This window comes from Vanacampus margaritifer, chromosome 10 (genome assembly GCF_051991255.1).
Source record: "Vanacampus margaritifer isolate UIUO_Vmar chromosome 10, RoL_Vmar_1.0, whole genome shotgun sequence".
In the NCBI taxonomy this organism is placed as follows: Eukaryota; Metazoa; Chordata; class Actinopteri; order Syngnathiformes; family Syngnathidae; genus Vanacampus; species Vanacampus margaritifer.
The window spans coordinates 27,829,272-27,855,085 of record NC_135441.1 but is presented as its reverse complement, the minus strand read 5'-3'; the positions used below and the strand labels follow the sequence as shown (position 1 = coordinate 27,855,085).

The following is a 25,814-nucleotide window of genomic DNA, read 5'->3' as shown; positions in this document are numbered from 1 at the left end:
AGATGTCTGGAATTATCGGGAACAGTCCCGACCCATTTCGTCCTATTATCCAAATACAGCGCTTGACCCAACGCAAGTGCAGCTTTCTAGCGCCGTATTTTGTTACATAGCGGGACCGCCGCAAGCTAACGGCGCGGCCGGCTGGCCGGGAGCCAGCGACAGAAGTGGAATCGTGCATGATTTGTTTAGCGCTGTTTAACTGTCAAGCAAAATCATATTTGGCATTACACAACAAGATAGCCCCGCCTCCCCGTGGACGCAAATTGACTAGCGATTACATTTGCTGAGAATCGATTGCATGTTTGATTATCAGTGAAATTGTTTGGTCCTGTTTGAAAATTTTGAAAATCTGCTCACTCTCGTGTAGCATCAAGTTCACTATGTGTTTGTTGATCGTTAATAGATATTGACTGCATGTGCTTACATCTGCGATCGAGGCCACAAAATCGTTTTGAAAGCCGTCCAACAACATTCACTGTCGCCTTCGAGTGTGCGTGGCAGACGCCGCACGCAAAACGTCAAAAACAAAAGTCACACTCTGTGTGTCAGCAAATCAGCCAACGGAGTCAACTGGAGTCCCCCACGCTTCACAGTTTCGTGATCCGGGTTCAATTCCCAGCCGGCTATTGCGCAAGATTCGGAAGCAGCCATTTTAATGCGTCCTCCCTCTCGTCTTTCAATTGCGATTGTTTGTCTTTCCCACCAGGATTTTTTGGGGGCGGCTCGTAAATGCTGACGTTGCATTTTGACTTTGCTCGAATTTGATGAAGCCCCAAAATAACCACAAAAGTCCAAAGGGTCTTCTGTTGACTTTTCTGGTTTCTCACTTAGTAGTGAAAAGAAAACCAGTGAAAGGAGAGACGACGCGGATTTTCTTCCCTTGGTTTGTGACCGTGCCGCTATTTTTGACTTTGCGTGTGTGAGAGACGTGTTTTGATTGTTTGTTTTTTTTACCAACCCAAAAGGAAAACATTCTGTAATGGCCTTTGCTTCATCTTCCAAAATGTCAAGGCCACATGCAGGTGATACGTTCCTTCTTTCTTTCTTTCTTTCTTTCTTCCTTTCTTTCTTTCTTTCTTTCTTTCTTTCTTTCTTTCTCAAGATGAAAACGCGTGCTTCAATTTGACATGGAAGGGAAAAAGGCCACTTTGGCCCGCCTGCGCCACGGAGGAGTCTTTTCCAAAAGACATTTTGTGGAATACGCAAGATTTGCATCTCTTGAGTTGGACTCGACTCGTTCACAGACGCTAAAGACCTTTTTGAACGCGGCTGGCAGCCATTCAGTTCTTTCTTCCTAAGTGGATTTAGCTTTTGGAATGTTCGCCGGCCGCGTCATACCCTGGTCCAAGCTGTTTAGCAGCCGAGGTTGTGGCGAGGAAGGCCAGCCCGCCCGCCCGCTCGGCCGTCCGCCTGCTCGTGCGTGGCCGGGGGCCGTTAAGCGAACCCTTTGACAAAAGATGTTTCCAATCGCCACAAGTGAGCACATGCTTTTCATTTTGCTCTTGCTAAGCTCACCTTGTGAGCTAATGAGCTAACGGACATCTGCTGCTGTGCTTGCTTGTGCGTGCGCACACACACACATGCGCGGACGGACGGACGGACGGATGGACGGACGGACGGACGTACGGATGGACGGACGGACGGACGGATGGACGGACGGACGGACGGCCATCCGATCCCAAGCGCCAAGTTTCAATGCAGGTTTCAATGTTTCGCGTCGGAGCGTGTGTTGCACATGTGAAGAGTCATGAGGACGTCTTCATGTTTAGCGACGTCGTTTGCGTCGACAAGCCGCAACTGCTCGGTTACGATTTTAAGACGATCGGGTCCAAACGAGACTTTCAAATTAGGGGGTCAACATAAGGTTAGGGTTTTAAACAATGGGCACGGGGTCTTCAGAGAAACAAATATTTTGTGACTATTTCGGGGGGAAAAAAAATCTTATTTTTGGAGGGGGAAAAAAAAGTTCAAATCGATCTGGAAAAAAAATCGCATTTAAAGATTTTTTTTCATGAAAAAATTGCTCAGTATTTAATTTTTTTTTTTTGTCAAAAGTATAAAGATATATAGTGATTAAAAATAAAAATCTGCAAAATAAATAAATCTGCATGTTATTTTTTTGGGGGGGGGGGTGTCAGGTTTCTTGAAACTTTTATTTCTAGGAGAAAAAATCCAACAACAAAAAAGTTGTTCAAAAATGTTTTGTGACTCTTTCAATAAAAGAAATTGGCACAGAATTTTTGAGAAAAAAAATGTCAAGATTCTTTTTCAAGGAAACAAAAGTTGTTTTTTCCCAGCAAAAAAATATTTTCAGGTGTATTTTCTATCCAATTTGTTGTCACTCTCGGCGTCGTACGTGTAAGCGTTTTTATTCTCACGACGACTGGCGGGATCGAACCTGCACTGCCAGCTTGGGAGCGCAGAGTACTAACTGTGGAGCTCAACCTGCGGGCTGTTTCCTCACTTCATAACCATATGAGACACCCAGGGACATCACCCCGTTGGCCCCGCCCTCTGCTAGTCAAGGGGCTAGTAAATCTTGTCAACTTTTTTTTTTTTGGGGGGTCTGGCAAGCGCTGCACACTCGGCAGCCAGCCGCGTCGTCTTCCATATTTTGTCCCACAACTCGCTAATGACCTTGTCTTTACAACCCAACTCAAACACCAGCAGGCCAAATCTCTTCAAGCGTGTGTGTGTGTGTGTGTGTGTGTGTGTGTGTGTGTGTGTGTGTGTGTGTGTGTGTGCGTGTGCGTGTGTGTGCGTGCGTGCGTGTGTGCGTGCGTGCGTGTGTGTGTGTGTGTGTGTGTGTGCGTTAGCCTGATGACTTCCTTGAGCTTGTCTCAAAAATGTTGCGCATTATTTCTCAGAGAAAAAAAAATCCTGATTTAAAGGAGAAAAAAAGTGAAATGTTTCCACTCAAAAATCAACAATTTCGCTTGAAAGAAAGTTTTGCTTTTATTATTATTATTATTATTATTAGAAGAAAAACATCATGTTTGAGGAAAAAAGAGTGAACAGTGAAAAGAAACGTTGCTTCCTCCAAAAGTGGATCTTATCTTATAATAAGAACGTTATTTCTGTTATTTCTACATTTTTAAGTTGTTTTGAAAATGTTGGGGAATAAATATGTATAACAATAACAATGAAAATATTTGTGAGTACAAAATTTGTCAACGTCCCGCTTTGTGAGCCATTTGGTGGACGCTCGCGACTGCAAAACCAAAAACTCAAACACGAGCAGGCAAAGTGAGTGAAAACAGGTGTGAGTGTGTGTGTGAGTGTGTGTGTGTGTGTGTGTGTGCGTGCTTGTTTTCGACCCTAAACAAGGTTAGGATTTTAAATGACAGATTAAAATCCGTTTGAGTTTGAAATGAGTTTGTCACGCTGGGGTTCGTGTTTTCAACAAGAGTTCGGCTTTGAAAGTTCAAGACAGGATGACATTTTCAGTCAACCAGTTTAGGGTTTTGAATTAGGATTCAAGACAAAACGAAGGTTTCAGTTTCAGGTGCCAAACCAGGATTAGGGTTCAGGATAGGGTTCCAAATTAGAGTGTCAATTTAGGGTTAAGGTTAGAAACTTGGTTGAGGGTTCTAAACAAGGGCGTGGACTTCAAATTAGGATTTGAAAACTGGATTAAGGATTTAAATGAGGGTATCAAGGCAGTACGAGGCTTTGAAACCACCAGGTTTAAGGTTTTCAAACCAGGGTTCGGGTTTCAACGCAGTTCAAGTTGATTTCTAAAGACCTTCATTACAAAAGAGTCTCAAAGGACTTCAAATGCCCGCAGTTGACAAAAACCTGGCCAAGGGTTTGGTTAAGGGTTTGAAATGAGGGTTAGGTTTGGAAAATCGGGTTTCAAACCAACATTAGGATTTCAAAGGAGGCTTGTTGCTGTTCACAAGAAAAGACACGGGTTCCGGTTTTAAACAAGGATGGGGAATTCAAACCAGGGTTTGGGTATTAAGGTAGGGTTGGATGGCAGAGTTGGGGGTTCAAATGACATCTTTTTCAAGGGTGTCTCAAGGGAACTCCACCAAGGAAGGACGAAGGCCGGACTCGATCTCACGTCCTCTGCACTGCGAGGCAGACGTGCCAACCAGTCACCAGGTGACGTTTCCAAAAACTATCAATGTTTTTTCAAAACTTGTTTTATTCTTCTTTTTTTCCTCTCTTTTCTTTTTTTCTTTCAATTTAGTCCGATTCTTTTTTTTTATCTCACAAAAAATGTTAGGCAAATGTTGTACTATTTATTTCTTTATTCTGGCAGTGCTTTGTTTGGACCCGCGACCGCTTTTTGTTGTTTGCAGATTTCTGCCAATCAAATCCAATTGACAGGTTTCAAAATGTCACCATTTGATTCCTTTGCGTAGTGATGCTGTCGCATCTTGAAATGAAAATTGTCTGGCGTCTCACGATGAATTCTGTCCCAACAAACGTCCGTCTCGCTCGCACCTGAGCATCATCAAGTCTGCTTCTCAACGTCAGAGGCGGCAAATCGTGGCCCAGAAAGTCAAAAACACGACGCAGTTTATCTTTAGCCTCAGCTGCTAGTTAGCTAGCTCCCTAGCTAGCGCCCATTGGTGCTCGTTTGCCTGCTACGGAGCTAGCTAGCTAGCACAAGTGGCTAAAGTTTGGACTTTCTGGACCTGGATTTGCCGCCTCTGCTCAACATGAAGTGAAAAGTTGGGGAGAAAATGTTGGTGCGTTGCGACACGCACACACAAATTTTGCGCTGTGGAGGTTCACGTAAGGACGCGAACGCGGCGAGCCACAAAATCATTTCTAATGCGCCTTCAACCACAAAATGTTCCCTGGTAGGACGCGTTCCAGCGTTTGTTGTTGTTCTGACCTGCGTTGTTGGTGTGATTTACAAACGTTAGCCACATTGCGCTCATTTTTGCGGGGTTGGAATTCAACGCCACAATTTCAGGATTGAGACGTTTCCAGCGGACATTTCGCAAAAACACATTTTGAAGAGACGAGACAAGCTTGTTGAACCTTCGGTTACATGCCGACAAGCTTCTACATTTTATTTTGACTTTCGTGCAAACTCATTCAAAGGGAAGTCACCCCCCCCCCCCCCCAAAAAAAAAAAATCTTGACAAGAATATGTTCTAAATATGTTATTCTGGTTAATATTGCCTTAGTGGAAAATGAGTTAAGCAGCAAAATGCAGCCGTTTTGATCCATCTCAGGGGGCGGCCATTTTGTCACTTGCTGTCGACTGAAGATGACATCACAGTTGCTCAGGTCTCAGGTTAGAGCTGTGATTGGTCGTTGCCCGAGCAACTGTGATGTCATCTTCAGTCGGCAGCGGGTGGCAAAATGGCCGCCCCCTGCATTTTGATGCATAACTCATGTAATATTCATCCGAATGTCATGTTTAGACGAGTCAGGTCACATACAACACATAAATGCCAAGAAATATTTATGGTTGACTTTAAAGCAATATTTGAAATACAAACAAACAAAAAAAAAATTGTTTTCAATCTTACATTAACCCCAAAACAGAGCAAAGAGCAAGAAAATGTGTTTTGGCAAGTTTGGATTGGACGAGAAGGAAAAGCGCATTGCATTGTGTGTGCGTGTGTGTGTGTGTGTGTGTGTGTGTGTGTGTGTGTGCGCGTGCGCGTGTGTGTGTGCGTGCGCCCATTTAATTGGGGTTTGTTTTGCGAGTGTGGGGGCCCCTCACTATTATTAAAGTGTTATTAAATTAGCATGATAGCATCTGGGCCTCTTGGCATCCCCCAACGTATACCTCCCCACAATTTTCCTCCCCTCGCATGTGGAGCTGATTGCAAACTTTGTTTTGGAGCCCCGGAGCCTTTTTGTTATCCTCGTGAGATTTCGAATAAAAAGCGCTAATGACCGTAAAAAGTGCAAATTTGACATCATCTGGTACCATTTGCCCACACTTTCATCCGAAGCCAAAACATGGTGCCTTTTGCTTTGTTTACCTCCTTTAAAAAAATGGAGAAGAAAAACTCTGGAACTTTCTGTGCTTTCTTGAAGAGAGAAACAACGTGCAAACAATTCCGGATTAATCAATTACATGACATTATGTCAAAACTGCAATCAAAACATTTTACAACTTTCCAATTGAAGGTCCCATACAAAAAAATACAAAAAAAAAACAACATATCTATTTAATCGTATTTGCGAGAAAATTTGTGTTGGAAATGCCAATGACGACTTTTTTTTCCAAGCTTTTTTAGTTGGCCAAAAATGCCTGGAATGTAAAAGCTCATGAATATTCAATATGCAAATAACCTCTTCTGTGATTGGGCCTGCGTTCACCTTGCTTTGCTCTGATTGGCCAGTTCCCGACGTTTGTGGCCAGCCACGACGCGCTGTGACGCGGCACGTCATCGAGGTGGTCTGCTCACCTTGGAAGGAAAAACATTTCCGACTTCATGTCCTCAAAACCTTCCAGACTGAACTCGTGCTGCTTCGCTCATTAATGTTCGATTCTCATACCAATTGTATTCCTTATTTATAGGAATGACGTGGCTTTTCCCGCGACAATTTGCCCTAATTCAGGCAATTACTTCTCTCACATTCCGATTTCACTCTTTTTATGGCCAAAACAACAAAATATGTGAGCGTAGAAAATAAAACATTTTACATTTGTACCGTAAGATAAAAGTAAAACTATTTTTTTTGTATTGTTTGAAATCATTTTTAGTTTTCTAATACAAAATAAATTGAAAAGGATTCTTTCTCCCCAGTCACCCAAAAAAACAAACCCACAAAAAAAGTTTTGACTTTTCCAATAAAACTAAAAATGAACACAAATGGATTTGTTCTGCTTCTAATAAAACAATAACAAAGCATATCTAATGAAAATAAAATGGCAACAATTTCCAATACATAAACCCCCCAGAAAATATAGCAATTAATAAGCATATTTAATTTGTTTTTAATTTTCAATAGAAAATAAAGTCGTTTTGTTTATTTTTCATGGAACAACAAAAATAACACCAAGTAGATTTGTTTAGATTTTTCCCACAATAAAAAAAATATAAAAGGATAAGTTGAGAACCGGTGGGGGTCAATTCCTTGTATTATCTCGTGTAATCTTTTAACTTTGTGATCCATGTTATTATTAATGATCTTTCTAGGTTTTATGCTTGGCCAAGTGACATTTCAGAGTGCACACCGCCACCTGCTGGACAATAAAGGGAGTTGTGTGACTTCGTCATTATTTCTATTTTCTTTTTTTTGTCTTTTGGTGAAGGGTTTGCAGCCCGTAGCTGTGTAAAAAAATATTTAATAAATCAAATATTGAATGCGAGTTTGTTCAATGACTTCAACGTTTGAAAACAAAAGTGATGGCGCAACATTATGTGGAGGTTCAATAATGTTAACTATAGATTTTCCAAATAATAACCAAGTCAAATGTTTAGAAACTCCTTTTAAAGGGGAAATCACCCCCCCCCCCCACCACAAAAAATAAAAATCACAGCTCATCTGTTTCCTGTAGCAGTCGTTGAATTGCTCGGTAATTCTGAACATGTACGCGACTCCTGCCAAAGAAAATAATTTCCCGTCATCTGTGCAGACACGATGATAGCGAACACCCCAAAAATCAGTCACCATGTTTATTGGTCACATTCATCAGCAGTGTTGCAACGTTGGCGAGCGTTAAAAGAGCAGTCGCCAAAAGGGCCATTTACATCAAATTCAATCAATTACAGTCATGGAAGATTAAAACCTTGTTAGGCAACCTTCTCTTCTGTCCTCACTGGGACCCGATGGTGCTTTTAGGGAGCGCTAAGTGCTAACTGCAAGAAGGCCACAGCAAGTGGTTAGCTGGCTAAAGATGCTAACGGGCGTGGTTGGATTCCACGAAGATGCGGAACGCGCCACGACGGCAGACGAGCCCGCGTGACGGTCGACCTCCACGCTTTCCTCGACTCAGTAGCGGTAGTGGTCGGGTTTGAAGGGTCCTTCCGTGGGGAGGCCCAAATACTTGGCCTGCTTGGCCGTCAGCTTGGTCAGCTTCACGCCCAGCTTGTCCAAGTGGGCCGCCGCCACCTGCTCGTCCAACTGCAACAAACAAACCAGATTGAAAACACAACCAAACACCTACGACAGCCCTGGGAAGAAGAAGAAGAAGAAAAAAAAAGATCAATGATAGAGGGGAAAAAACTAATTGGGGTCAATGGACAAAGAAAATCAGCAACAACAAAAAACTGAAGGAAATTAAATACAGAGGGGAAAAAAAATAATAATAAAAATACTAAGTCTTCAAAGGAAACTTGACACATTAAGCCATTTTCAGCAGTAAAAATGTCATATTTTGTCCAGAATTAATTTAATAACATTCTTTTTCATGTACAATGACTACCTTTAAAAATTGTTTTTGCGCTCCTCTTTTTAATCGTCGTCGTGCACGTAAAACAAAAGTAATGAGTAACGGTAAAAAAATAAATACTTACAAAGTACTGGGGGAAAAACTACTCAAGTACAGTAACAAAGTATTTGTACTTTGTTACTTCCCATCTCTGGTCGTTAGCTACTTCCTCAGCACAGGTGATGTCATCTTTAGTCGACAGCAAGCGAGAAAATTGTATTAATTTAAATTTTAAAAAAGTAAAATCACAAAGTTATCAAATTCATTCTTGACCAAATAGTCACTTTTTACTGCTGAAATTGTCTCAATGAGTCATTTAGCCCTTTAAAATATATCTGCTCCGTCCATTCTGAGAAAAAAGAAACGTGTGCACTTTTTTCAGGCGGAACCGTCATGTGATCAGCTGCATGCACAATAAAGCTGGAATATGGATCAACTTTTATTTTGTAGGTATCGCAGGAAGTGTTAATGCGACAGGGGACAAGCGTTGACACTTTACCGTTGCCCAAAACTAAATTGGCTGAAAGCAAAGTTGGTCTCAAATTTTTTCTCCTAATGGTCTCAAATGTAATATTTAATGGTTTGATACAAAATGGAGTCGGCCACGTTTAGCTTGCGTGCTTTTTGTGCACAAATTAAACAAAGCGGAAAATGTTTGATTGATTTGGATTCCACTTGAGTGTTTTTGTCAACTGGAAACAATTTGCATTTGCTTTGTTTTCCAAACTACTGGATTTGGTCTCAACGGGATTGCGCAATCAAACCTTTTTAGGGAGGAAGTAGACGCCGACGGGGTATTTGTCGGTGTTGGTCCACAGTTCAATCTGAGCCAGAACCTGAAACGCAAACAAGTAATAGTCACGCACTTTCAGGCACGCCACCAAATGTGTTGGTCTCGTTCCCGAGTGAACGGCGCCGCAGGCCACCTGATTGGTGAAGGAGTTGCTCATGACGAAGGACGGGTGTCCCATCGCGCAGCCCAAATTCACCAGCCTGCCCTCGGCCAGCACGATGATGTGCCGGCCGCTCTTCATGCGGTAGCGGTCCACCTGACGCACACAAGGAACATTTGGCTTTTGCGTCGGCGCTGCCGGAGTCGGGTGGCAAAGTTGCATTTCGATTTGTTTTGGGAAATTGGGTTTTCGGGGCGGTTCTGGTCGTTTGTATTCGTTGGAGTCATTTTTTAAATGATTAGTTTAAAAAAAAAAAAATCACCGTTTTAAGTGCCCCAAAGATGTATTTATACTTCTACAGAAGGCTTTGATGCAGCCTCACCTGAAGTTGAAGAAATGCTAGTTATTATAAAAAACGGCCAGCAGAGTATAAGAGATCAGCCATGTTGGGCCATGTTTGAAAAAACTAAACAAAAAACGAATTACTCTTTACTTATTCTTATGCTAATTTCTGCAAAAACGCAAACCGATAGAAAAAGACTTAAATTTCCTGATGAAAGAAAAAGCTCTAATCTTTTTTTTTTGGTAGCTTCCATGTTTTGACAGCAAAAGAAAATCCTATTGGGCGGGCCTTGCAACATGCGTCAAGCGATGGCATTGCGAGCGCGTTTTTGGTTTTACCTGCGGCTTGATGTTGATCTTCTCGGCGGCGTTGTCGTTGAGCCAGCTCATGTCGATCTCGCAGTCAAAATGGCCGATGTTGCACACGATGGCGTCGTCCTTCATGCTCTCAAAATGGCTGCCGGGGGAGGCAAAGCAAGTAAGCAAACCGCCATGGCCGTCACGCACCCGCCAATTTCGCCACGGACTGATTTGGGGTGTGTCGAACGATCGCCGAGCGCTTTGCGTCCGCTTGCGGCGCCGGCGCCACCTACTGTGCCTGGATGATGTCCTCGCAGCCGGTGGTGGTGACAAAGATGTTGCCTTCCAGGCAGGCTTCGTCCATGGTGGTCACCTCGTAGCCTGGCGAGTACATTGCATAGGAAAAGTCTGCACACCCTTCTTCAAATGCAAGCTTGGTGGAGAAAAAAACATTTGACATCCATCACGGTGACCTAAAACCTCGATTCAAATAAATACATCAATAAAAGTCAACCGGAAGAAAAAAAAACAAAACATTGTACAAACATTCAAATTTATGAAATGGCACACCTGACACTATGTGCAGTTGCTTCTGATCAACTCCAAATAAAGCTACGATGTTCTAGGAGGCTTTTCCTGACGTTTTGGCGTGCTATGCTACGATTTGCCAACACGGCTCCTTTCAACTGTTCCTAATTGCCTCTACCTCAACTAAGACCTCAGCTTTCTTCTGAAAGTAAAAGGCTTTCAAATAAAGTTCTGACGTTCTAGAAGGCTTTTTTTGTTTGTTTTTGGATTGACTGCCATTTCGAACGGCTCATAATTCCCTCCACCTTCAATAAGGTTGCATGTCGGCACAATTGCAAAATCAGCATAATTGTAAACAAAAATAAAAGATTATTTATAATAATTTTGAGTTGTTTAAATTGATACATTTAATAAATGTTGTTTGGTCCAAAAGGAACTTCAAAGAAATTGACTTGTTTGAATAGATATTTTTTGACATGCCAAAATGCAAATGATTGTCGTAATCGTCATTGCAATTATTAGCAAATGAATATTTTCTTCATAATTTTGAAACGAAGGCCAAAAATGTCACTTGACCGCAAATCTCCCAAAGTCCTGCGAGAAAAGGTGTGAAATGGCGCCTCACCCTCCATGGCGGCCTGCAGGGCGTTGATGGGGTCGATCTCGGTGACGATGACGCGAGCTCCGAAGGCGCGCAACGCCTGCACGCATCCTTTGCCCACGTCGCCGTAGCCCGCCACCACCGCCACCTTGCCGGCGATCATCACGTCGGTGGCGCGCTTGATGCCGTCGATGAGGCTCTCGCGGCAGCCGTACAAGTTGTCGAACTTGCTCTGCGCCACACAAACGCAATCCCAACAATCGGTACTCGGGTTCGAGCGGCCACGACATCAATCATCAAGTTGACCTCCGCCGGGTTGGACGATAAAAAGGGTGGCAACCGCCGACTCACAAGATGGCCGCCAGGTGGGAAGCTCCATTAATGAAGGAATTTTATCTGACCAGCGTACAAACGTTTTAAAAAGTTGCAGCAAATCTTAGGAAATAAATATTGCATTTAAAGACTAATCAAATTGTTGAAGAAAAAAAAAGGGGGATTTTTACGAGACTCGCATTTGAGAACAATTTCATCACTTTTTTGAATTTGTAATTTGATGACAATATTTTTCCCGACATATGGTTTGAGGTGTATTTTATGACAAGATGTAAATTGTGGGTTGAAAACCGTACAAAGCTGGAACAATTCCCTTTGAGAATTTTTTTCAATTTCATTTTGACGATGAATTGTAATCATCGTAAAGCTCTCAAACTCTTTGCGGTCGTTCGTACCTTGGTGACCGAGTCGTTGACGTTGATGGCGGGCACCTTCAGCTCTCCCTTCTTCATCATCTTGTACAGGTTGTGGACGCCCGTGGTGGTCTCCTCCGACACTCCGCGGATGCCTGGTGGGGGGGGGGGGGGGGGGACAGACGCACACACGCGCGACCTCAATACACGGGCGGCCATCCACGTCGGTGAGCAAAACTCAAACGGGGCCGAGTCGTCGTCGCTGCAGACGAGCGTCCGCCTTTCGCTCTCCGCCGCCTCATGACAGCCGCAACACGGACGGCTGCGCCGCGTCGCCTCAAGGGGCAATCCACAACTCATCACAACTTCATGAAAAAGTTGATTTTATCTTACGAGGGTCCTCAGGATTTTATTTTTTTTAAAAAGTAAAATCTCATTTTCAGAAGGCAGACTTTTGCGCGCCGCCGACGACGATGTCCGGCAGCGAGTTGACGGCCAAGCGTGTTTTAGTTAACAAAAATGAGAAGCGAGAAAACGAAAATTCCAAAAGCAATTTCCTTAACGAAATAAAATTAACAAAAACTAACTGAAACTACATTTTATGTTTACAAAACTATAATTACAGCTTGTTTTAGTCTTTGGTAATTAATTTAATACATGAGCCTTTGGGGGTTTGTTTTAAATGTGATTTTAAGTTAATTTATTTCAATATTAATGGAAATAAGGACGTTTGAAAAGTGTCATCGTCTAAGCAGCACCTTCAGATGAATGAGTTACTTTTTTCATTTGACCATTTTGTTGATTAATTAACAGAACGACCCAGAAACTTAAATTGAAAAAGCAACACTCAAAAGCAATTAAAATCGTATTCCTGGCGTGCCTGTGCCGCCGCCGCCGACTGACCTTGGAGCAATTTGGGGTACTTGGCGTGGACCAGGTTGGTGAGGTCGCCGCCGTCGTCCAGGATCATGTTGAGCGCTTTCCCGTCTTTGAAGTAGATGGTCTGCTCGATGCACCACATGTACTCCTCGTCCGTCTCGCCCTTCCACGCGTACACTGCGCACGCGCCACACAAGGAAAGGACGTTTGTCAAGCGCCAATCGCAAATTGCCAACTTGGACGGCAAAACGCAGTCGACGCCGTCTTGAAGGAAAGTCAACCCAAAAACGTTCTTTCTTTTTTTTTCCCTCCGCTTGCAAACGTCACGACCACACAAAGAAAACTAGCGCGCCGTGATTGGCCATTACCGGAGCAACTGTGATGTCATTTCCGGTGAGTGGCAAAATGGCCGCCCCCAAACGGCTGCAATATTCTTCACAACGCCGCGTTTTGAGTCACAGACAACATTTTTGCTAAGAAAAGTTGCAAGTTGCCGACTTCTTGACAAATCTTCAATGCAGTTGAGGAACGCCGTTTCCGAGGTTACCTGGGACGCCGGTTTTGGCGATGGCGGCCGCGGCGTGATCCTGAGTGGAGAAGATGTTACAACTGGACCACTGAACCTGCAACACAAACAACAACATGTGAGAGAGCAAGTCAAGAATCAAGTCTTTTTATAGAAGATTTTTTGGAGTCTCAAAAAATATTTGTTTACAATATTTTATTATTAAAACATTTTTTTATATTAATACATATTTTTTGGAGTCTCAAAAAATTATATATATTTGTTTACAATATTTTATTATTAAAACATTTTTTTATATTAATACATATTTTTTGGAGTCTCAAAAAATTATATATATTTGTTTACAATATTTTATTATTAAAACATTTTTTTATATTAATACATATTTTTTGGAGTCGCAAAAAATTATATATATTTTTTTTACAATATTTACTATAGCTAAAATTACAAGTAGATGCAAGAATTGAGTAATCAAGTAATCAATAGGCTAATATTTCTAATTGTTTGAAAATCTTATTGAACAAAATCTGTCAAAATCCGCTAAAGCAGTCAAAGTTAATTATCGTTTGTGTGAATCAACATCTGCTTTACTTTGAACAATCGACATTTGTCATTTTGATGGCCCAAACCAGGAAATGCATCGTAATCAATTTATGTAATTTTTGCAGGGCTAATTATTTATTTTTTTAGTCTACTCTCCTACTCGTATGCTTGGGTTCAAAGACAAATGTTACATTGTGATGACTCATTTAAAAAATTGAAATATGCTTTTTTTTTTTTTAGGGGAAATAATAGCATGCGTGTTAAGGTGTCGTCTGCAAGCGTTAGCTTATGTCGTCGGTCAACAAAACACCGCGTCGTCGCCGTTGCGTGGACTGGGCTGCGCCGCAACAGGCACCGAAACGCGGAGCAACGCAAAAGGAAGATGGCGAACCTCGGCCCCGAGCGCGGTGAGCGTCTCGATGAGCACGGCCGTCTGCAGCGTCATGTGCAGACATCCGGCGATGCGGGCGCCCTTCAGAGGCTTGCTGGCGCCGTACAGCTCCTTCATCTTCATCAGGCCCGGCATCTCGTTCTCGGCGATGGCGATGGCCTTGCGCCCCCACTCGGCCAGGCTGATGTCAGCTGACGGACAGCCACGGGAGAGCGTTACTTTTCAAAATTAAAGAGGTTTGCTAATGCATTATTTCAGTTAAAACAAATAATATGTCTGCTTTTGCGGAGGACTGCAGAAACTGGTGAAGATCATTTGGACAATTTTGAACTAAACAAGGTCTCTCAACGATGACCCGATTAATCGATGCAGCTCGATAACTGGCGGTGAACTGGAAAATGTCTCCCAACATCAAGTGACAGATTGACAGGCAGTAAATCAATCACTTGCCGGGTTGCCGGGTGCAAACCACAAGACTGACTCGACGACCGCGTGGACTTTGGCCATTTGCGCTTATCTGACCGCATGCTGTTGAGCAACGCGTGCTTTTCACCTTGCTTGATATATTATGCACATTTTTGTACAACCACATTATATGCCATTTTTATGCTGAAATGTGAAAAAATAAATCCTATTTTAAGCTCCAGTCACAACGTGCAAAACAATCATCAGATACGTCCCACCACATCTGCAACTGTGGATGAATTAAAAAGTGCGAATTTCATTCAAATCTGCATTTTATTGGAGTCAATTCAAATGCAAACTAAAATAAATGCACTGAAACTACATACAGCATCTTTGATGGAAGCTTTTCAATTGTATTGAAAAATAGGAATTTCACAATCACATTTTTTTTTTTAAACACACCAAATCATTTTATTTTGATTATCTGCCAAAGCAATACAATAAATAAAAAACAAAAATTGTCTCCATTATCAAATTCTTTTTTTCCCCCCCATTTAATGAAATGTGTGTCAAGATGAAAGCATTTTTATATGGCTGTAAATCAGCTTTTCTTCTAATCAAGTAAACTAACTAAGTAAAAATGTGTTATTGTTGACAACGAAGACAATTTTAAAATCCGATCTTTTTCATTGATACCGATCAGATCGAAAATCTGGTGTTTGGCCCCGATTTCATATGTCGATCAGATCGGGTTACGGTATTGAAAACATTCGTATATAAACAAACACAATATGCAGAAATAATGCTTGCAATAAAATGCAATTATAATTGGTCATGAAATTAGTCTATAAATATATCAATTAAATATTGAATACATAAGATACATATGAATGAATTTCAATCATGCAGTATAAAAAAATACAATATAAATATCTCATATTTAAAAACCATGTATTGCCAGATGGAAAGAATAGCAAAAGTTAAACACGACTAATAACAATTATTCACCCAAATATTTACAGATTTGATTTTATACTTAACCAAATAAAAATTGTAATTTAATTTAAGGTTAAAATGTATAAAAATAATACATTAAGATATATTTGATTAATTTACTTTCATTTGAGATTTGATTTTGTAGTTAGCACGTGTTGCCGACCGACAGTTTGCCGCTGTCAATCACGCCGCCAAGTGGGGAGGGGCGCGTTGCATCATGGGACATGAAGTTCGCAAGCAAATGGCCCGCGGCGCTTAGCCGCACTTACAGACTACAACATCCGGGAGCCAACGCAGCTACTCACTTCAACATGACGACTCGTTTCAAAATTGTTCACACGCTGAAAAATTAAACAGCTGTGCAAAAACAACAAAAAACACACAAACGACCTAACACACGTTCACGGTCCAGTTCAACACACGGGGCGTTAATATTAACGCAGAAAGAAACGTGAGGTTGTTACAAGGTGGACACAAGTTTGGTTTTATAGCATAAAGAGCTTTTCTGGTGCCGCTTGCTCATGCTAACGAGCTAAACAGCCATTAAACGCATCGCCATGCACGCGCGCAGAACTCGACTGAAAGAGGAAGGCTAAACAATAAAAATTCGACACTCACCAACTTTGAAGGGGAGTTTCTCAGACATGTTTGCGACTTTGCGTATTGATCAAGCTCAGTTGGGCGAAGTGGCAGCAGCCTGGCCGACGAGAAGACGCGGAGAGGAGGGACGAAATCTCGTCGCCGGGCTTTTTATTCATCCGGATGCTTCCTCGGTGCGTTGCGAGGCTGGGGGCGGTGCTTGAGAGGCGGATTATGGTTTCCCATTGGCTGAGGGAGCACGTCGCCCCGAATATACGTGACGTGATTCGTCGGGTTGGTGGAGTAGACACGCCACTGCGAATGATGCGTTCATGTGCGGCATGTGGATGCGAGAAACTGTTTTGGTGTGGAAACTCACAAATGAGCTCACGTAATCGCTTCTTACGACACATCGGCTTACGACACATCGGCGTCTATTCACTACTTTTATATAGAATAACCTTTCTTTCCAAGTGAACTTTGTACACGAGAAGACGCAAACATGTAGGTGAACAAAATTAAACGCAAAATACGCTCACAACACACTCAACACGAACACTCCCACTTAAATACCAAAACACACGCGCACCGTCTCAAACTCATCACACACATTGACACAAATAAACATAATTAAAAAAACACACACACAAACCTCACTAAACCACGCAGAGAGCATTCTCACAACACACAAACACTCGCACAAAGAGGCTCACAAAAACACTCATACATGCTTAAGCCAAATAAACACTTCTACTCAAACAATCTCACAAACACGCGCGCACAAAGATGGCAAAGTAGCACATTTGCATCTGCACACCTGCCATGTAAACTCATTTGAAGCGTTTTGGGTGCTGCAAAGCCGAGTGAAGGTTTGTGTGGATGTTCTGTCCGCAACTGTGCTCAGCACTCACGCTGAGGCCAGCTGGCTTCTCCACTCACGTCCAAGTGGACCGCTGTGACGCTTTCCAGGAAAAAAAAAGAAGCAACAACTGGTCATTATAATGTGAGGGCGAAATGACAAGATAATCACAGGTCTGGAAAGTACAATATCACCAAGAACTTCGATATGACGTGCAACCCTCAATGCACTTTGTTGCAATTAGTTTCAGGTCAAATTGATAATAACATCATCATTTTTGGTCATTAGGTTATTAAGAGGGTGCACTGAGAAAATAATCCTGGATCTGCAAAGCTCTGATCATGAACTTTCATTTGAGATATGACTCCATGCACTTTGTGGCAACTTGATTTTTGACCCGTTCCTAGTCAAATGTGCCACTGCCCCCCCTCAAAAACCCAAAACATTTAATGGTCATTGTTGCATCACACATGTGTATGTACGTATGTGACAAGTGTCAGATATGTGAAAAACCCTCACCGAGACCTTTTTGAAATGTTACTCGATGCAGATCGTTGAAATTAGATTTTTGATCTGTCAATTTTGATCAAACAGAAACATTTTCCATCATCATTTCATTAAATGTGATTACATTGAGATAATAATCACATTCAGGAAAGCTCTCATCACGATCTTTCATTTGAGGTCCATGCACTTTGTTGCAATTCAATTTTGGACCCGTAAATCCAATTTGACAACACACAAAAAACGTATTTTCTTGTGACTTCATTCAACGATAAGAAAGATGATCTGACGTGTGACTGAAATTCATTTAGTGCAGTGGCCTGCTCAGCGCTGGTGTCATGTGATAGCATGTTTACAGCTTGGTGGGGGGTCATCAAGGAGGGTAGCGTGGCCGAGCGGTCTAAGGCGCTGGATTAAGGCTCCAGTCTCTTCGGGGGCGTGGGTTCGAATCCCACCGCTGCCAGGGTTCCTTTTTCCTCATAACTAGACCTTTTCAATCACTTATGTCAATAATAGGGTCGCTATTTGTAATTACTAATTATAAACAATAGCAAAAAAACAACAGCATATACATTTTAGAGAAAACTATACAGTAATTGGTTAAAGTTTGCAATTTACTGATTCAAAATGACTATTTAAAATGAGAACAAAGTATTAAAATGCATTTTTTTTTGTCCAAACTACATATATTTCAACCCTAAGCCTATTTAACATGAAAAACCTTCCACCTTGCCACTGAGTATTCTGATGCAACGCGATTGGACCTTGAACCTGTTTATGCGACGAATGAACCAATCGCAAAGTGGCAAATGTTTCACTTTGGATTTATCATTGATTGACAAGCAACTCGTCAAGACCATCGCTGGAGGCGCTTTTTACACATTGTCGACACCCTCGAAAAGATACGGCAGCCATTTTAGATACACACACACACACACACACACACACACACACACACACACGCACACACACACGCACACACACACACGTCCATTTTCGGACGTTCAGTATCACACGTGCGTCTAACGTGTGCTGTTGAGACTGAAGTGGCCGCGCTCATCAACTGCGACCTTCTCCAATCAAACGATTTATTTTATTCTGGCAGCTTTTGTTTATTGAACAGCACAGTTTGAAAGCGTGAGATTATAAAACTTGGACAAAAATCAGGACAGGACATCGACTTCCCCTCTTTGATCATCTTCAACTAAATGTCTCTTCTTCTTCTTTTTTTTTTGCTTTTCTGTTGTTGTTTTTTTAAGAATAGAAGTAGCACAAATATTCCGAGTAGTGTTGTTGTGTTTTTGGATGGAAGCGCTCGTGCACACAAATGAGCGGATTGTTCACATTGACCGCTTCCACCTGCAAAATATGCACGCGTACGCTCCGACCAGGACGGGGGGGGGGGGGGCGGCACGGGTGCGTACGTCAGGGTGGCTGGCGGCAAGATGGGGGGCCAGGAGCCCTCGTCCGCTGGAGTTTAGTTGGTGGTGGCCCAGGCCTGCAGGTCGGCCATGTCCAAGTCGTCTTCCTCCTCCCTCTTCTTGGCTGGAAGGAAACAAAAACGTCACAAGGTCACAAGGTCATCGGCCAGCTCAAACTCCAAACACAAATGAGGATTGTCACCTTTTTGTCTAACAAGACCCACACACAAAAAAAAAAAATAATTATATTTAGCATCATGAAAAGTGTTGAGTAATGTCAAGAAGAAGCCATGCCAGGAAAGACACAGAAAAGCGGCCATTTTGGCTCAGGCCGTTTTAGGGTCATTTTGGTTTCATTTCTTCATAGTCATGATTTTTCAACATTTTGTCCCAAAGGTTAAACTGGTCAACATTACATTTAGTAGACATGTTCATCATGAGAAGTCCCACAAAAAAAAAAAGACTGAAGAGGTCGAGCCTACAGAGACAAAGCAAGTCAGCCATTTTGGTTCTAAAGAGGTCAATTAGTGCTCAATTGCAGTTGCAAAAAATGTTTGATGGCCACTTTGACATCTGAGCATCAAATTTGATGGACATGTCTCACATGAACGCACCCACAAAAATGTCTGAATCGTCCATTTGGGCTCAAAGTGGATATTTGAAGGGTTATTGTGTCAAAGGCACTCTTTTACAATTTGGGTTTTCCATTTCTTCATAGTAATTCTTTTCCAAATTCAGCCCCTGACGGCAGAGCCACAATAAATAAAGAAATAAATTAGGGGTGTGAAAATGAGTGCGTTCATTTGGAGTTCATTTAAAGTTCCTTTAATGCCACTCATTTTTTTTAACGCGCAATGAATGACCAGCCCTTACTTGGAAAGGCTGCAGTGGGGAATTCCAGTCGCAACGCAGCAGACACGCCGTCAACGTCAACGTTTTGCAGTAATAATAATGCATCGATTTGTGGAGAAATGTGGAAAATGTGCAGAATTTCACAAGTTCTTCATGTTAAAAATGTGATTAGTTCTTAATATGAAAAGAAAAATACACTGAGCTGTCACCGATGTCTTAGAAATGCAATGATGCCATCTAGTGGCAGAAAAAGGACTTCAACACAAATCAATATCACACTCGTTTTTTTACAGTACAGAACATATTTTTAATTTTAACTCCATTTGATGAATTATGATGAAATTATTGTATCAATGACTAAAAGATGCCGCCATGTTTTTATTAGTTTAACAATTTTCCACTCTTATGTTAACAAGAGTATGAAACTTAGAAAAAATATCTATTATTGTACATTTAGAACAGATATAAAATGTGCAATTCATCGTGAGTTAACTAGTGAAGTCATGCGATTAATTACGATTTAAAAACGTAATCGACCGACACCCCTAAAGTAAATAAATGAAGTCTGAGGAGGCGACGCCCGAAAAGCCGCAGGCAGTCGACTATTTTGGTTGCATTATAGAGCCGCTATTTACAGCTTAACTGCAAAACGACTCTTGGGATGTTTCAATTTGTGGGCGGGGCTAGCCAATGAGAACATGTTTTGTCGCTTTCTATGGGGTTCTTCCTCTATACGTGATTTTGGAATCCATCGCCGGCAGCACGCATACGAGGTTATGCACACCTGGTCTGGACGGCAGCGACGTGGACGGGACGCTGGGCAGGCTGACGTGGGACGTTCCTTGCACGTCCAGAAGGTTCCTGTCCAGCTCTTCCTGCTCAAGCTCCTCCAGCTCGGCCAGCAGCTCATCCTGAGGAAATTAGTTGGTTACGGCACGGCGGGGAAGCGCGTGACGGCGGCGGCGTGACGGCGGCGGCGTGACGGCGGCGGCGTGACGGCGGCGGCGTGACCGTCCTACCTCGTCCACCTGATCGCCGAAACTGATGGGGTTGGAAATGACGTCGGTGATTTCCTGCGCCAGCTCCTGCTGCTCCATGATGTCCGACATCAGGTCGTCCACGCTGTCCACGTTCCTGACGTCACACGAAAGTCACAAGCCGAACGCTGATCGCGCCGTTCATGTCACAAACCCGATTGACGTCAGCAAGTCTCGGAATATTTGATTTCAAATGGATTTCTCTTTCAAATTCATTTCTCTTTTCAAGTAACTGCTTAAGTGCAACTGGCCGAGGACCGCCGGGATGGGCCTGCGTGGACGCAAGGATGATTTCAGGTCAATTAAAACATTATGATTAGTATTTTTAAATGTATAAAGAAATAAATGAAACATTTTAAATCATCATAACATTTTCAATTGCATCCAAATGTTCTTTCCAATATGTCGCACGTGTCACAACACTGAATCCTAATTCATATTGTGTTTGTGGAATACGCGTTAAGACGCAAAACCTGAGAAGAATTTGCGGCTTAACTCATATATTCCATAGATCATATTATTGCAAAGAAAAGTTGAAATAATTGTAAATAAATACATTTTGAAAAATCATAAATGAATGAGCATAATTAATGTATAGTACAGTACAATAAACAATTTTCTTCATTAATTGATCTGATTTGCCGCCAATTAGTGAAAATGTATTCATTAAACCTTTTACTAGTTAATTTTGTTCATGTATGTGATTCATCATCAATTAACTGTGCAATAAAAACAAGGAAAAACATTTTAACATACACATTCAACATTTTATCAAAAAAGTGTCCAATTAATTATAAAGTAATTACAAATAATGCTTAAAAATGAGTTTGAATCATTTAAATAAATACATTTTATTTATTGCATTAATTTAGGCAAATTCCCTCAAATCTTTTCAAATGAATTTGTTAGTATGTTTTGGTTCAGTTTATTGATTTAACTCATGAAAACATAATTTACTTTATGATTCATTGTAGAAAAAAGTCAAATTTTGCTTAAAAAGACAAATCATCATTTGGTTACTGTAGATAATAAAAATGAAAGGATTTTTTTCCACTTGATTTCCAGTGACGTCTCCGCGTGCGTGTGTGCGTGTGCGCGTGCGTGTGCGCGTGCGAGTGTGCCAACTCACAGCTCTTTGTGCGCGGCCTTCATGGCCTTGGCGGCGAAGCCCATGTTCTTCAGCACTTCGGTGTTGGTGTTGGCGTTCTCTAGCGCCTCCCTCTGGAACTCGATGGTGGACAGCGTGCCGTCGATCTGCTCCAGCTGTTTGCTGTAGCGTTTTTTCCTCTTCAGGGCCTGCAGCGCCGCTGTGGGCGTGACAAAAAGAAGTGCGCGAGTCAAGTCAAGCGGTTAAGGAAGCGGCTGCAATGCACGAGTCGAGTAAAAGAGACCATTAAGTGAGCTAGTCAAGTAGTTAGGTTTTGTTTTTTATTTGTTCATTTTTCCTTTCGGAGAAACCCGGAAAGAAAAAGCTGAAGCGTATTCATTTATTAAACCAATCTTGTAAAGTAGATAGCTTGATTTTTTTTTTTTTTTTTTTGCTTCGTTTTGCGCACGAAAAATGGAGTTGTGAGCTTCAAGTCACCCAAGTGAATTGGAAAATGAAGGTGCAATTAAAGGTACTGCGATGCCCTTGCATGTGGGCAAGGAGAGCCACAGTTGCACTTAGTGAAACAGACAAACAGTCAAAGCACACCAATCACACTTTTGTTAAGTTTATTTTCTTATCTCTAACCATGTATTGATTGAATTATGCTTTTTTTTTTTTTCAAATACGTAAAAAAAACACACTGTGATGTTTTTGGGTCTTGTACTGGCAAATTGCCAACAAATCGGTATCAGATGAGGGTCCCACTTGCACACGTCGTCGTCTGAATGCAAAAAGTCAAGTGCAGGTCGTGACGCAAACGCAACGACGACCTTTGGCACACAGCACGGACGGCAATCCGAGTGGAGCTGGACTCTTTTTTTTTAATCTGATCAAATCCCATCTGATTAAGACGTACGTTAAGTGGGTCGACGTCTGAGAGACGAGCACGGATGCGCTCAGCTCAAAAGTTCCATTTGCAACATCTTTTGTCCGATATTCACGATTTCCTCATTTGCTTTTGCTTTGTCTGTCGGGAAGCCTCGTGACAGTGTTGCGATACACCAGAGGGATCTGCGAGCTGAAGCGGCAGCCATTTTGCATTCACACAACACAAATTGATGGCGTTATTTCTGAGATATGAATGAATTTGTAAACAATTGTGTGCCTTTGCCATAATTACAAAGATAGAACGGCAAGACGACTTCGGATTCCTATGATTGTCTTTAACATGACGCATTATGTCTTCGTCATTAAGTTATCATCGGCATACGAGTCTTGTTGATCAGATGACATTTGCGTGAAATGAGTGTATTTATCTCTACATTTTGACTCTTAAAATTGGGATTCATGCATGTCTGTTTCAAGCATGGGAGACGTCCTTACATAAAACCAAGCCAAGATTCAAAGAAAGAAAGAAATGTGATTTTTTTTTTTTTAAGGGCAGCATTATATGAATATGTTGCATATACTTGTAGATAAACAAGTGGTGTTGTTGTAGCTGTCAATCTTCGATCTGGCCTGTGAGTGGACACGCAGGCAGACAAAAACACACCAGATGCTTTTCTGGCCTGCAGGTAACATCGTTAGTGTTGATCTGATTTGGAACCTTCCTCAGAGACAACCGGGCTAGAACCTTCTTGCTGGGACACAAACACACACACACACAATTCACGAGCCCTCCCCCCCCTTCCATGATGGCGCACCTGCAGAATGGGATGTGGGCTGCGTATGCTCGCCCTCTGCAGGTGGACTTTAATGTTAATCAATCCAAATACAATTGAATTCAACTCTTGCGAATCCAAATACAATTGATTCAGGAAATTAGTATCCCTACCTAACCCTAGTTTAAATTAAAAAAAAGACTGTCTTGACATTATTTATTTTTCTAAAAACTATTATTTATGTGTAAATTGATGTTTGTGAAAAAAAAAATCGATATATATTTGGTAACAGGATAAACGATGCAAATCCGAGAAAGGGACACACAAAAAATACAATAATGTCATCGGGGCTGTGCGATCAATTGACATCATGATTTTTTTTGTTGTGGTCAAAAATAAATAAAAACAATGTGAGATGACATTTTCTTTAAAAGTCCTGCGGTCCAGCCAACATTCCATCTCATGCGCGTGTTTGTGGAGCGGACCTCCCGCGAGGAGTCATCGGTGACGTCGTCTTTCAAAGAATCTTGTTTTAGCAATGTCGAAATTCAAGTTTGGCCCTCGTGCGCCTGAATAGCGTCCGCCAGGTTTGTCGGGAGAAGCGCTTGAAAGGAAGCCAAGTCACTTCCAGGATGTCCAAGGCAGGGAAAACTTTGGGCAATTTGCTGACTTTTGATCCAGAAATTGTACAACTCCTAATCATGCTAACATCTGCTATAGAAACAGTTTACATTCGATTGCATTGTGCAGTCTACTGCATATTTTTATTTGGTAAAATCCTGCACAATGTTATTATCTTTCTTTAAAAAGATGTTGGAAAAATGTTTGCTGTTTTGTGGGGGGCTGGAATTGATGAATGGCTTTCCCATTCATTTGGACAAGGAAAGTTATTTTGAGATTAGAAATCAAAGTACCACTCGAATTGTACCGCACGGTTTCGTCAATTAAGACAAGCACTTCCTGTTTCTTCTGGCCATTAATGGGAACATTTTACGCCGCACGCAAGAGCCACATAAAACCACATTAGCACAAAATGACGTTCGTGACAGAGAGGATGTCTTGGACAAACGCTTTCTGACTGAGCGTATTTCATTTGAGTCAGGAAGAAATCTGTTATGATACCCGATGATCGGACAGATTCCGTGCTCTCACTCCTCATTGCTTTTTTCTTTACGTGTGTCAACAATACGGAAAACAGAAGTCAACATTTCATAAAATAGCATTTTAACCAAAAGAGCAACAATTCATGGACAACTAACCAATTTTCTAATTAATTTATAGCTATTTTCATAATGAATTGTTTAGGGACTTTGGTCATCTTGAAATTGTTCAAATATTTCAGCCTCCAAAAGGAAATATTGTCAGATTTCTGCCTCCTAAATGAAAGCAGGCTGATCTTCGTGATGAATCAAAATAAGACATTTGCAAACATCTTTTTTCATTAAGGAAAACAATGACGAGCATTTAAGCCGATTTCATGACATGTTACAGACAAAACCATTGAGGGAATCTGTATCATTACTTTTGTGCACTGACACTTAAATAATGTCCTGTTTTTGAATACAGCTTTGGAAATTAAAACTTTTGTTTGTTTTATCCGATTCACAGATTAATTAAAGGGATAATTATTCAAATACTTATTAGTTGCAGCTCTCTTTTTTTATACAAGTATTTGTACTTCTACTCAAGAGTGAGTACATTTACTTAAGTACAGAGTGAGATTACTTTTCCCACCTGTATCGTTTTTGTTTTGTGTTTTGTGTTTTGTGTTTTTAACGGCGCCGCCCGTCACGGGGATTTAAAAATGGATTCCCGCAGCCGCTCGTCAACTTCGCCTCCCGTCAAGTTAGCCCGCCTGCTAAACGAGGTGACGACGAAAAGTCCAAAAGCGAAAGCGCCCCGCTCACCTCGCTGGTTCTTCATGCCGTGCTTCTTGGCCGTCATAACCTCCTGCTCGATTTTCTTCTCGAGGAACTCTTGCTTTTTCCCCAACATGTCTTCGGTCTCGCGGAGTTTCTGGACAGCCTCCTGGGGTGTGGGCGGCTTGCCGCCTTTGCCCCCGCCGCCGGTGCCGAACCACTTTGCGAACACAGACATGCTTGTGGACCCAGGACGATCGTGTGGGTGACCAATAAAAGATTACGCTTTTCTTCTTCTTCTTTTTTTTTCCCTTCCCTCCTCTTCGTGGACGAATCCGGCCGCCCAACTGAGCCGAGTGGAAGCTGCCTGCCTGTCGCTGCTGTCGCTGATGATGTTGTTTTCCGTCCACTTCCGCCTTCTACATACGGGTCTCGTGATGTCGTGACGTCAGCGCCGAGACCTGACTCACCAGGGGAAACTCCCGCCCAAAGAGGGATAGGTATCG

At 42.0% G+C, this 25,814-nt stretch overlaps 2 protein-coding genes and 1 non-coding gene across 3 annotated transcripts; 1 reads left to right on the top strand and 2 right to left on the bottom strand.

Moving 5' to 3' along the window:
- Positions 1–7,587: 7,587 nt before the first annotated feature.
- Positions 7,588–16,232, bottom strand: ahcy (adenosylhomocysteinase). The gene is made up of 11 exons (XM_077578170.1): positions 16,065–16,232; positions 14,046–14,236; positions 13,133–13,208; positions 12,610–12,762; positions 11,749–11,861; positions 11,045–11,252; positions 10,185–10,272; positions 9,931–10,048; positions 9,283–9,405; positions 9,121–9,192; positions 7,588–8,049 (listed from the first exon to the last, which is right to left on the bottom strand). Exons 1-11 carry the CDS (start codon positions 16,090–16,092, stop codon positions 7,918–7,920), a joined length of 1,302 nt encoding a protein of 433 aa, XP_077434296.1. The 5' UTR covers positions 16,093–16,232; the 3' UTR covers positions 7,588–7,917.
- Positions 16,233–17,769: 1,537 nt separating this feature from the next.
- trnal-aag (transfer RNA leucine (anticodon AAG)) lies at positions 17,770–17,851 on the top strand. Its single transcript has one exon. It is a non-coding gene; the product is annotated as a tRNA-Leu (tRNA).
- A 344-nt stretch (positions 17,852–18,195) lies between these two features.
- On the bottom strand, positions 18,196–25,736 carry LOC144059550 (charged multivesicular body protein 4b-like). The gene is made up of 5 exons (XM_077578712.1): positions 25,357–25,736; positions 21,828–22,005; positions 20,681–20,795; positions 20,446–20,572; positions 18,196–18,933 (listed from the first exon to the last, which is right to left on the bottom strand). Exons 1-5 carry the CDS (start codon positions 25,544–25,546, stop codon positions 18,866–18,868), a joined length of 678 nt encoding a protein of 225 aa, XP_077434838.1. The 5' UTR covers positions 25,547–25,736; the 3' UTR covers positions 18,196–18,865.
- Between the last annotated feature and the right edge of the window lie 78 nt (positions 25,737–25,814).

Coding starts and splice junctions, on each gene's coding strand:
- ahcy (XM_077578170.1), bottom strand. CDS start 16,092: ATGTCTGAGAAACTCCCCTTCAAAGTTG. Junction 14,237..16,064: donor GAAACTCCCCTTCAAAGTTG/GTGAGTGTCGAA, acceptor GCTGTCCGTCAG/CTGACATCAGCCTGGCCGAG. Junction 11,862..12,609: donor GTACCCCAAATTGCTCCAAG/GTCAGTCGGCGG, acceptor CCCCCCCACCAG/GCATCCGCGGAGTGTCGGAG.
- LOC144059550 (XM_077578712.1), bottom strand. CDS start 25,546: ATGTCTGTGTTCGCAAAGTGGTTCGGCACCGGCGGCGGGGGCAAAGGC. Junction 20,573..20,680: donor TCGGCGATCAGGTGGACGAG/GTAGGACGGTCA, acceptor TAATTTCCTCAG/GATGAGCTGCTGGCCGAGCT. Junction 18,934..20,445: donor GTCGCTGCCGTCCAGACCAG/GTGTGCATAACC, acceptor GTTTCCTTCCAG/CCAAGAAGAGGGAGGAGGAA.